Here is a 12,728-nt window from a genome sequence, read left to right on the forward strand (position 1 = left end):
GCTGCAATTAATGGTATGAACAACCGTGTATGAGCGTAGCGGGTAATAAACGTAATATGTAATGGTATCTCCATAATTTGTGCTCAGCGGTAATGGTAATAATGTAATATAAAATTATATATATATAATTATTAATATATAATTTTTTTCCTTTAAATATTTTATAAAGATGGCAACATTGCAATATAAGAAACAATGAGGTAAATAATATTAACGTTGATTTTACAATTGTTCTCAATTAAATCATGTTATTTATTTTTAAAAATTTATATAAAAATATATATATTCTTAGTAACATTCAATAAAATTAAATGGATTCGTAGAATTTGCATGTTAAGCGAATAAAAGATGATTTTGTACAATATATCGCATAGGAGCGTAAAAATATATGTAGGTATACAAATACATTTAACTATAATTGGAATACCAATGTGTCCAAAGCTACTAAATTACTGTTGTCTCGTCACCCACCTAATTACGAAAGCATTAAATCTGTCAATTCCTCTGCGAACAGTGTCTAAGCTTCTAATAATCACGCTCTGTTCTTCACTGTAAATGTCGATAATCAAACAGAAGTCGTTAATGAAACGCTATCTCGTTATATAAGAAATATGAATGTGCTAACTTTGGTTTTGCTGCTGATAATTTGTGTGAATGTTTAAGCGCAGATTTCCTCTTGCTGGTCGATGGGTTTGCAGTATGTCTCTTCATTTGTATGTTATTCTTTGATGTGTTTTTACCTGTTACTCGTTTCTTCTCTTTTTGTTTGCCCTATAAAAAGTCGATGATTCGCAGCAATGTAATTTTTGATATTTTTATGTTTAATTTATATCTCCTTTCTTTTCTTTATACATATCAAACGTCTTATTGGATAGTATATTCTTCAATAAAATAAAAATTATTTAAAAAATTATTTTTTTAATATTAATTTTTAATTTCTAATTTAAAAAATATTTCATATTTATCGATAAAAAATTTGCAAATGTGCGATAATGTGTTGCTCCATAAACAATAATTAAAAATTGTTATTGGTTTGGAATTAATACAATGCGATTTTTATATTATTTAATTAATTTAATAGATTAATGATTAACTTTAACAGAACAGCACTCGCAATGCGAAGAAATTCGATGAGGCGACGTGCATTTGCAAGCTCTTAGCTCATCCAAGCTGCTACTTCGCACACAGGCACAAAGCGTCACGAAACAGCGTCTCGGTCGATTGCTTTCTCTTTTCGAAGTCTTTCTATACTGGCGACGCGTTATTTTCCTCTTTTTGTTCTTCTTCACAGGATCCGTGCTCCTCAAATTTTCGTGCGAATTTCTGCTGTGAGTACCGTGGTGCTCTGCCAAAATTCACGGGTGAACAATGCGAATCCTCTGATATGTCAAGTCTAAAGAATTTTTTTAGCATGTTTTTTTGTTACCTTTGCGACAGGTACATATTTGCTTTTTATGATTCTGGGAATTGCCGGAAACTTGTCCAAATGTGTTCGTCGTGCTGTACAAAATTCAGATAAATGCGATAAAACCGTTACTTTGACTTATTCAAGCTGGATGCGTTCAATTCTTTTAACTCCTTTATATGTATATATATAGATGAATATAAGTGATAAATGTAATCGCTTAAAATGATAACTTTTTGCTGATATTTTTGAAAACATTTTTGTATTTCATTTTGTTATTCTTACATTTTTTTTATCTTTAATATTAATATTGTCTAACGATATTAGATAAAGTATTAATATACCAAGATATTAAGCTTCTAATATCGTGTGCTATTATTTTAATGTAGAAAGGAATCTGGTTGAGTCAGTAAGCTGATAGGAAGAAAGGATTTTCAGGAATGCGGGGAAAGCAAGATTGAAATTATTTCACGTAAAGAAGGAAGACTTTGAAACATTATTGAATATTGAATTTATCATCCTACGTCTCACCGTAACTTCTGTAAATATGTCGAAGTTGAACTTTTAGAGGACTGCGAGGCTTGGCGTTTTTTGCTAAAAGAAATTTTAAGTTAATGAAATTTATATAAATAAAATTAAAATAAAAATAGATAAAATTTTAATTTTAATTTATAAATAAAATTTTACTGAAAGAATTTGATCTACATTTATTGTATTAATATCTAAAATGTATAAATATTTATCGAAAGGTATAAGATAGCTAAAATTTCATAATTTATCACATAATTTATCACATAATTAATTTTTCTAAAATATTTTTTAGACAAATTAATAATACAAGGCATAAATTATTTAATACTTTTTGTGATCTCTCGGTTTGTTAAACGATAAATTCTTTAGATTGTCTTTGGATCGCTTTGACTTCAGCTTCTGTGCTGCTTTATTTCGCGACTTAGAATTGTCTGAAGAACTTCGATGTGACGTTGATGGCGGTCTCGGATTTTTCTCTTTGTTCTTGTATTTACGGCTGCTATCAGCGGTAAAGAAAATACTTTCCAGGTATGTGCACAGCGCGAAGTTAAACTATGTACACGCCACAACCTTATCGTAAACCACTACATTTCATGGAGATCCTGCTTGGTGACGCGGTATTTCTTAAAGAATTCGATTGCAACTGTCGGCTTTTTCACGAAATGACTAGGATCCTCATGAGATGCTGCGATTTGTGACAAGCTTACGAGAGAGACATTTTCTCTCGCAGAGATGACTAATCCATACAATCATTTGAGTCAAACTTAATATACGGACACATTCATACGCATTTATGTATCATAGATACATTTTTGTATGTTTGCAATAGTGCAATAAACATTTGAGAAAAAATAAAGACAAGATGTAGTCCATTTTAAGAATAATGAGACGCATTAAAAAAAGAATGAACAGATTTATATACATGTTTGATACAGATGAAACAGAATAACAAAAATAAAATTGGACATTTCGAACGCATTATTACATAATTATAATTTATTGTATTATTATTCGCGCAACTTATATATAATTTCTTACGTCAATCTCTTTTCATGTCCAATGCATTTTGGATTGGGACATTGTGACGGCATTTCCGATTCATCGGATCAAAATTTGCATGCTTCGTAATTGACCTGTGATTTTAAAAAATGCTAAGATAAATAAAATTTCATGACTACATACATTGTATAAATTATATTATATATTACCAGCACAATACTGCATATTTTTCAAGCATTTTTTTCTTGTTAGGAAAAATTGATCAAATATAATAACCTTTTTATTTTTGTTTCAGTTACGAGTGTCATACACATTTTACAGTTTTTTTTTTTCCATTACAAACAATCGAGAGCAATCGAGAGAAATTTATTCGATTTTTGTATCAAATTAAATTTTAATCTAAATACATAATACAGATGACATTTTCCATCGCATCTTTGCGTCTAACTTCAATTAAAGGATGTCAAAAATTGAATGAAAAACTTTTATCAAATCATAATTCATTTCTGTTTCTATGTTTTCATAATTTTATATATCTCACATGTTTCTCATTATGACAAAAATTTCTTATCACGATTATATAAATCTGGTATTAATAATTTGCAATATTCTTATTTCTGAAATCTTTCTCATCAGATACGTAAAACTTTAAGAGAGAATGACGCTGCTTTGGTTTTATAGAAAAGTTCGCGGTTACGCTCGCGATGCGTGTCAAACAATATCCTCGCCCGCGCGTTGCAACTGACATTATTGATGCCAGACTGGCGGCCGTTAGTCCGCGGCCTTGCCATCGGCGATTTATTTACCGGTTTGAATATTTTACCGAGCCATTTCTTTCCAGCATCAATTGCGTCCATTCCGGCTAACGCGAGCGTTAATTTTTTCATTTTTTTTTAAGCTCCCACATACCACGTTATTGTCCTTTCCCCAAGTTTTTTTTTTCTAAGAAACAAAAGTTTAAATATGTATACATTTATATATTTTAATATCACAATAAAAATGAATATTACAAAAGTTTTTAAAAATACACAAAGAAATTTTTTTTAGAATTTTCTATATATTTTTGGGAATTTCTGTATAATTTGATAACTTTTTCAAACATTTCTTAAATTTTTTTGTATAAATTGAAATGTTTCAGAAATGCTGAAAAAATCTACATTTTTTTATAATTCTTTATATATGAATTCTAAGAAATATTGTAAAATTGTTTATTAATAATTCCTGGAGAAAATTAATAAAATTTAAAGATGTTTAAAGTATTTTTCAAATATCTTTATAAATTTAGAGTATAAAAAATTCTTAAAAAAAATTATTAAGTATAAAAAATTTATTCCAATTTAATCAGTGCATAAATATAATAACAGAACAAAGCAAGTGTAAAATATTTGATCTACGACAATAGGCTGATGCACATTCATAAACTGCGTAATACAACAGAATTGCTATATTGTCTTTTAAGAGGTAATGAATTTATCTTAAATAAAATCATCTGGTACATATGCGTTGTGAGTGAATTTCAACTCGAATCTATGGCACAGAGAGCAATCCACGACTCTTTATGCCATGATTGCCACAACACTTTCTTAATTATTTTATACATACATATAAGCACTAATAGCGATTGGGCACACTCAGTGCGCACTGGTGCACATTAAAGCCATCGTACAGAAAATAATAAGATACGCGCGCGCGTTTATACATAGAAATCGATTAAATTCTGAAATACTCAATGCATTTTTATTGTACTATATATTATAAGTAAAATATGTATTTTATAATTCAAAATATTTACATTTCACTTTTACACTCAAATTAAATCAGTATACAATATAAACTTTAATATGTACTAGTGCGCACTAATTCTTCCAATCGAATCGTTATAAAATTCGCTTCGTCCAAGAATAAGATTCTATCTCTTATTTTATTTATTTTTACCGGTCTAATTTTTATTCATTTATAATTATATATGTATAATATTTTTTCATAGTATGTTTATATAGTTTTTAACTTAATTCTTTTTAATACTCCCGAATATTTCTTTTACCAATTCTCTAAAAGCCCCTCCTTGCAAGATCCGTTACTTACCATTCTACTCCATAGAATTATGCAGTACCATCCCTCCGAAGTTGTGCGTGCGTGTGTGTATGTGTGTGTGTGTGTGTGTGTGTGTGTGTGTGTGTGTGTGTGTGTGTGTGTGTGTGGACATTAGTTCAAATATTTAACGCTACGTAGCGCAATGTATGGAAATCTTTCTCGTATTAAAGATTCTGTTCTTGGGGTATAAAGAGACCTGAAGGAAACCGGAAAAACATACTTACCTGGCGTCGAGGATACCGTGATCAGTAAGGCGGTTCCTCCAGGGCGAGGCTCTTCCATTGCACTTCGGTTGGAGCTGACCCTTGCGAATATCCCTAATGTGGATATCTCGGGCGTAAAATTTTTGGTAGTCGGGACTGCGTTCGCGCTATCCCGAAATAATATAATTACAAAAATAACCTACTTAAAAATATTTGCCAAACTTAAATCTATCCACAAGTCGATATGATTCTGACAGAATCCGACTGTTAATGGTAGGGTTAGGAATAGAAAAATCTCGTTTTCAACATGGTGTAATCAGAAAAGTGAAGCATTGCGCATGATGGGGTAACAATGGACGAATTTCGACCAATCAAACACTATCGATATTGCATCTCAAGATCATGTTGGCTATGATAGAATTATCTATGTTATGTGTGTGACAGAAATCGAGAATGGGCCCTGACAGGCATTATATTTATATTAGATATATAATAATAATATATATATTAATTATATATTTAATTTAATATATTAAATTTAATTTTAACATATTTAAATTATACTAATTAACATTTTTAACTAATTATAACATTTTTAAAAACATTTTTTTATATAACATCTTATTGTAACGCAATTTTATTACAAATGTTTTAATTTTAGATTTTTCCCTTTATTTTTCTCTGCTTTTAAAATATTTTGCTCTTTTTTTAAATTTATGTTCCATAATCGGATATATGTCTAATAGTTCTAAACTAAATAATGAATTATTGGTCGAATAATTCTTCATTTATTCTTGGAATGATGCAATCTATGACCTTGTTGAATATTTCAGATTCTTTATTTAGTCCTTTGCCATGAAATTTAAGAAATTCCTCTTTCGTGATTTTGGTAACAATTTGGAAAGACGAGTGAATGCAGTTACCTCTTGATAAGGACGATAACCAATGCTGCTCACCGAAAGACTGCATTTTCACAGTGGGTAGACCAAGGTGACTAAGTGAATAGCGAAATTGATGTGTGACGTAAACAGCTACGTATATCAAAGCTTCGGATTCAATTTTAAAGCATGCTACGTCTTGTTCAAATTTCTCCAACAGTTTCCACTCGTCTACTCCACATTATAGATATGAATTAGAATTTCTAATACAGACAAATATTAATGACAAATATTAGTTATAAATACAATATAGTTATAATACAATATAATTTATAATACAACGTATATAACACATGTTTACAATACAATTATGTGTATAGCTGATATGATTTTTTTTGTGTATACCTTCTTCCGGTCTTTTTTTTTTACTTCATGCATCTCATCAGAATTTTTATTTGCAGCTCTTCATTGACATTTCCATAGTGTCTTTATGCTGTTTAAAACAGTTTATTACTAAGTAACTATATATATATACAATAGTATAAAAAATCTTGAAGAAAAACTTACCAACACTATTATATACGTCGGGCAAACGTTGTCACAATGTTGATGAAAAGACGTTGCTGAGTAGCCATGAGTAGACGTTTGAAAGTAATGGAATCGTAATTATATTATATAATGCAAAATGTATGCATGTTACTAATGAGAGAAATGCCGTACTATTTTTTTTTTGTAGAACATCTATCAACTGCTTATATATAAATTGAAGGAGCAAAATTTTTTCTCACTTTATTTTTCAAAATTGTCTTCTGCTCTCCAAAATTGTAACATCTTTCTTGCAACTACTTGATTTGCAAATAGTATGCAGTTTATTAAACAGCAGAGTGAGAATCAAATTTCCTCCTCCAATATCTTTTAATTAGAAGATAAAAGTTTTCATGCATGAATATGTATAAATATGTATAAACATACATAAATGTTCATAAGCATACATAATTTTATATAAAATATGTTCATATTACTATTTTATTTGTGCATTTTTATCGTATGACAAATTTTTCAACCTGTTAATTGATTATAGGGTATAGAGATCCAAGGACTTGCACACATTTGTTTTAACTTTACACTTTCTCATTTTTATATTCTAAGTCAGTAAATGGCAAAAATAAAAGCTATAATTTAGTACATATTAACTATTTTGTAAAAAATAGTTGTTACGAGTTAAGAATAATTTACTTAATAGAAAAATCATTGGCTTGAAATAAATAAATATTATTGGAAAATCATTCACACACACACACATTTGAAAAATTTTAAAAATAATTTAAAAAAATAATTTGAAAAATATAAAGATTATCGCGTTTCGCGAGTTTCCTCCGTGTTCAGATTCGTTCTTGAAATGCCAATGTTTCGTGAACCTTGCAGTCCACTTTATCAAGGCGAGGAGCAGCTTGATCTTATACCTGATACAGTATCAGGCTGCTCCTGGCCCTGATGAAGTGGACTGCAAGGTTCACGAAACGTTGGCATTCCAAGAATGGATCTGAACACGGAAGAAATGCGCAAAACGTATAATCTTTATATAGAAAGCACCCGTGGAAGCCTCAAGAATATAATTTAAAAAATAATTAAATTTTAATAGTTTTTTACTGTATGTAAAAATCTTGCTATAATCAATAAATGATTTTCTTTGTAAGAAAACATTTTTCAAATAAATACGTATAATTTCTTGACCGTGAACACATTTTTAAAAATCAAAAATATATAATTTAAAAAATGTGTTCACAGTTGTATCCATGCAAATACGTGATTTACTAAAATTAAGGAAATTTTCCTATTTTTTAAGTATATTTTTTCTCAGTGTATATTATAGATTTTCTATACTATATAAATTCAAGAATAAAAGACCTTTTATCAGAAAACACATTGGCATGAATTATTCAAAGTTTTATTTATAATTTATTTAAAAAACGTTTGAATTCATTATGTTTATTGAACAATAAATAAAAATGTTTGATGATTTAAAATATCGAGCTTCTTTCTCACAAAGATTTTTTAATATAGAAACTTGCTTTTTGATGATCTAGTCGAGTTCGTAACCGCGTCGCGTGAACGCGAACGAGGCGACGTTAGAGGCGTCAAGGTTTAAATTTAAACTCACTTTATATCCCCTCGTAATTCCTGCAGGATGTTCTTTGTATGTATACAAGTTCGCAACGACGTGAACGTGTGAAGCCCCGTGAAAATTCTACGGCTATTTTAAGCAGCACGAAGCGAGAAAAAAATGAGAAAGAGAATAGGCACGCTGCGATTTACACGCGAATACACAGATGGCGGATGGGATTTGTTAATTAAACACAATTTTCTAATTAATGATTGAGCAAATCGAATTTAACTTGAATGCCGTGAGCGTTGAGTGATAATCAACAATACTTTGCACCTGAACCTGGACTGAATTAGTTCTGTGTGCAACACCATTTTCTACCTCATTGAAGGATATCTTCAGTAACTAACGCTCAGCTTAATCCTCGGCTATCGTAATATTCCAGTCATGTAGGTTGTCAGCTCCGAGTTTTATATTTATTTTTTCATTAGCTATGCAATAATTCCAAGAGCGAGAAGATACGGTAATCATTCTTAATGAAGTTTGATGGGGAAAAAAGAAGCAAACGCGTGCAATAATGTCTCTGGAACAAGAACAAAATGTGTTTAATTAAGTCCTTTTTTTCTTACGTTAACACGATTATTATCTGCTATATCTTTCGTAATAATGGTTAAAGAAATGAATGTGATGAGTGATAAATCGCTTTGTGACGCGAATACAAGGTCTGATAAAACTTTGTGGTTTTTATGTGAAGTCTGCCATACCAACGTAATTTTTATTAATAGCATCTTAACAGAGTAATTGTTAGCAATAAAAAATCTGAGACGTCTCTTCTTTTGATCGAAGTTTCCGCTCCGTTCTGACAGACGGTAGACTCGTTTCGCGGACAAAGTGGATCGTCGATTCCTCGCTCGACTTGCATTTGCATAATTGGAAATATTTCATTTTTCCCCCGTATATATATAAGTGCAGTCGAGGACTGCGAGATGAGCGCGGACAAGGATAATTGATGCTCCAATGGATTCATTCCTTTTGGCATTGCTAAATGCAATTCCTGGTGCGTCTAGCTTGTGAATTCGCAAGGCAAACTGCACTCTCGCGAAGGCAAAGAGGCGCTCAGGGATCTGTCCTCATCGGCGCCGATCATTCATGCGACGCAGGAATTCCCTCTGCGAATTGTCTAGCTAGGATATAGAAGCGTCCGGGCGAGATGAAGGATCGATTCGACGAGATCGTTCGTCACTCTGACGACAGATAATTTCAATTGAAAGCGCTGACGCATGGATTCTGTGTACAATGAACCGTATATATGCGTTAATATAGCGAACTTGCAATTTTATACCTAAGGAACACATTAAATCAAGAGAAAGTAAAAATGATTTATTTTAATGTCACGAAAGTAGAAATGATAATTTTTTGTTATAAAATTTGAATGTTTATTGACGTTAAGAATTACAATAAATTTTGACTTTTTGTTGATTTTTGTGTGTTCCTTGGGTAGCGAATTACGCGAATTATTTAATCGCGAAATATTTAATGAATTAATGATTTTTCTAGTCAATTTTTTTGCGTTTAATAGAGATTGCTTTTCTGGTTTCCAATTGATCGCGATAGATTGTTTGGGAGTTAATTCCCCCTGGGAATATTACGATATCGTGCAAAACGTGAAACTGTACCCACATATTTCGAAATGCCGGTCTGCATTTAAATTAATCCTATACATATCCGCTTCGATGTTAATTTCGGAAATCGATGTTTCATGTCGACGATGCTCGCCGAAACTGCAGCGAGCATTAACTGGTTCATTCACCGTTTGCCGAACAAAAAAAGAATGATCAAAAATACGGAGGGGCACTCGTGCCTAAAAGCACTTGTGAATCGATATGCGACTCAATTACACGAAAGAAATGTGGCGCAAATTAATGGGAAGCGAAGCGTGGATCGGGATCGAAGGGGAAAAAAATGAGATGCGAGAATGAAATGGTGGCGTTGAACTTCCTTCTTGGGATATATTTTTTGTCGGCAAATTGATTGTATCGGACAGAACACTCGAGAACACGACGCGAATAATGAAAGAGCCGTTTTACCCGTTAGAAGTGTAAATTTTAAAATAAAAGTATTTCGAAATAAAAGTTTGCCATTTCCTCTTTCGAGAAACATTCGAGAGAACTCAATTCCGAAGTATTGCTAGTATTTATTAACGTGAATTGTTTTTTTGCTATTTTGAGCTACAATAGTGTGCTCTTTGGGATAATGAATAAGTCGCTGGTCTCGATGAAACAGCACTTGTACGCATCTCGTGTTATATCAATATTTGGACATTTTGTTAGTCTAGTGATGGAATTGCAAGTACTCTTCAGCCATACGTACTTACACATTCCAACAGAATGACTCATGTCAACAGATACACTTTGTATTAAATTGGACGGTTGTGTATGTACATTCATAAGCTATAGCCAGGTACATTTAATTTTTTTATTTTTATTTTAATAATTAACTTTATACAGATTATATTTATATGTAATATTTTTGAAACATCTTTTTTTATGAACACGATATATATGTTAGATAAATACTTATACTTTTAGTATATTTAGTAATTATTACTTTGTTTTATTAGAATTTTTATTTACTTTAAAAAAGATTAATAGACACGTATATTGATATTAACATTTATATTTTAAACAATTTATATACATGTGAAAGAGTTATGCTTATAATATTCTAGTTTTATTGAATAATACATTTTTATAGTTTATTTACTTTATTTAGTACTTTTTTTATTATGATATAAATTAAAATTTTAAAAATTTAAAAATCTAAATATTTTTGAATAAATATTTTATATATTCAAAATGACTTATGCAAAATTTTATTGTGATTTATCAATTAGTTACAAAAATTTGAAACAAATAAATTTTTTGGATAATTTCTGCATTGCAACTTTACATAAGTCATTTTGAATATTTAAAGTACTTATATTAAAAAATAAAGATTTTTGTCATTATTTTATAATACATTTCCATACATTTTTGTTAGATTTAAAAAAAATACTATTTTTTATTGAAATAACTTTTGATTCAGATGATAAAGTGTCATTAAATTTGTAAATTTTCTTTTAAATAAGATCTAGAACGATCTGCAATTTCTTCATTTTATTTTTTTTATTATTTTGAAATATTTATCTTACTTCCTTAAATCTAAAATTATAAGAGATAATTGATTAACAAGTTCTCTGTATCGATATTCAAATAAATTTTGATTTCGTCTTGATACCTACAATCTGTAGAATTATAATTTGAAAACTTGTGAAAATGCTAAATCATGAATTTTCATGTCAAATGCGGCGACTTTTAATTGCATTTACGTAAGGAAAAGCAATACTCGCGTCTACCGCAACGTCGGGCAATGACCTCCGACATTGACCGAGGTCATTTCAACTCTGTGGCAAGACGAACATCCGTGCGACGCATCGTTTTTCAAAGATCGCTTTTGCTTTCTTTTTCCTCACACGCTACCACATATTCTCACACCCTTCGTGAAAACGATCCCTTGCTCGTCTAAGAGTTTCCCTTCTGCGGAAAAACAAGAAGATGCGCGGTTTCTTTGGAAAGAAGAATCGTTGAATCCCTCCTTCGTCTTCTGTCTTCCTCCGTCGAGAAGGATCATGTTTTATGGATGCACTTCGGGACCTCTCGTGATGCCATCGCTTTCTGAATATTTATTCGTTTATTTATTTGATTCGAATTGCTAGAAGCCCACTGGTGTAATACATGTTATGATTCTCACACATTACTTCCTATTACAGCTATTATATTGCTCGCATGTTTAAATTTAAATTCATATTACATAGTGCAGCATTTTCAGAAACGCAGGAAACGAAACATTTTATTTTTTTGAAAACATTTCTTTTAATTTATCACAATAATAATGAAATTGCTTGTCGTATAGCAACGAGATCAATTTTACGGTTTACCTATTCGGTTGTAATTTACAATCGCTGAGACGAACAAATATGCAAATGGAGAACTGATTTAGAATCACTCATCTATGGAAGTTGACTGTGAATTATTCCGGAAGTTGAGCACTCGACGATGCGAATAAAGGCGATCTCGTTGGCAGAACTCAAGATGTGGGTCATAGAAAGTTGCGCGAGGAAAGTAGCTCATGATTTTAATTTAAGCTATTGGTTTATGCATGTAAGTTAAGACAAGAAAGGGCAGCCCCTTGATGCATTTCAAAATGAAAATTTTGACTCCAACTTGGCAAATTATTTCGCATTTAAAGTAAAGCACAATGTAAATAAAGTAAAAGATGAGAGAGAAATAATGTAAAAATTTAAATCTAAGTGTTCCTAGATATATAAATGCAAATAAATTATATATGCAAAGTGATGAAAATGTGTTGCTCGAGATAAAAATATTTTATTTTATATCAGGCAATGTTTATTAACATATTTGCATATGTGCTTCTAAAGTTCCTATTAAAGATATATATATATATATAGAGTTACT

At 30.7% G+C, this 12,728-nt stretch overlaps 1 protein-coding gene across 1 annotated transcript; it reads right to left on the reverse strand.

Annotated features, from left to right (window-relative positions):
* Positions 1-297: 297 nt before the first annotated feature.
* On the reverse strand, positions 298-3,300 carry LOC108755497. The gene is made up of 8 exons (XM_018498529.1): positions 3,145-3,300; positions 2,975-3,069; positions 2,265-2,435; positions 1,937-1,999; positions 1,427-1,500; positions 1,095-1,345; positions 626-771; positions 298-549 (listed from the first exon to the last, which is right to left on the reverse strand). Exons 2-8 carry the CDS (start codon positions 3,025-3,027, stop codon positions 450-452), a joined length of 858 nt encoding a protein of 285 aa, XP_018354031.1. The 5' UTR covers positions 3,028-3,069; positions 3,145-3,300; the 3' UTR covers positions 298-449.
* Between the last annotated feature and the right edge of the window lie 9,428 nt (positions 3,301-12,728).

The sequence above is a fragment of the Trachymyrmex septentrionalis genome, unplaced genomic scaffold (assembly GCF_001594115.1).
Source record: "Trachymyrmex septentrionalis isolate Tsep2-gDNA-1 unplaced genomic scaffold, Tsep1.0 scaffold87, whole genome shotgun sequence".
Taxonomy (NCBI): domain Eukaryota; kingdom Metazoa; phylum Arthropoda; class Insecta; order Hymenoptera; family Formicidae; genus Trachymyrmex; species Trachymyrmex septentrionalis.

Excerpts from the sequence above, each read along its gene's own strand:
- LOC108755497 (XM_018498529.1), bottom strand. The coding sequence starts at position 3,027 with ATGCCGTCACAATGTCCCAATCCAAAATGCATTGGACATGAAAAGAGA. Across the intron at positions 2,436-2,974 it reads GGACATGAAAAGAGATTGAC|CAGCCGTAAATACAAGAACA; the intron begins GTAAGAAATTAT and ends TACCGCTGATAG. Across the intron at positions 1,346-1,426 it reads AATATGTACCTGTCGCAAAG|AGCACCACGGTACTCACAGC; the intron begins GTAACAAAAAAA and ends GAATTTTGGCAG.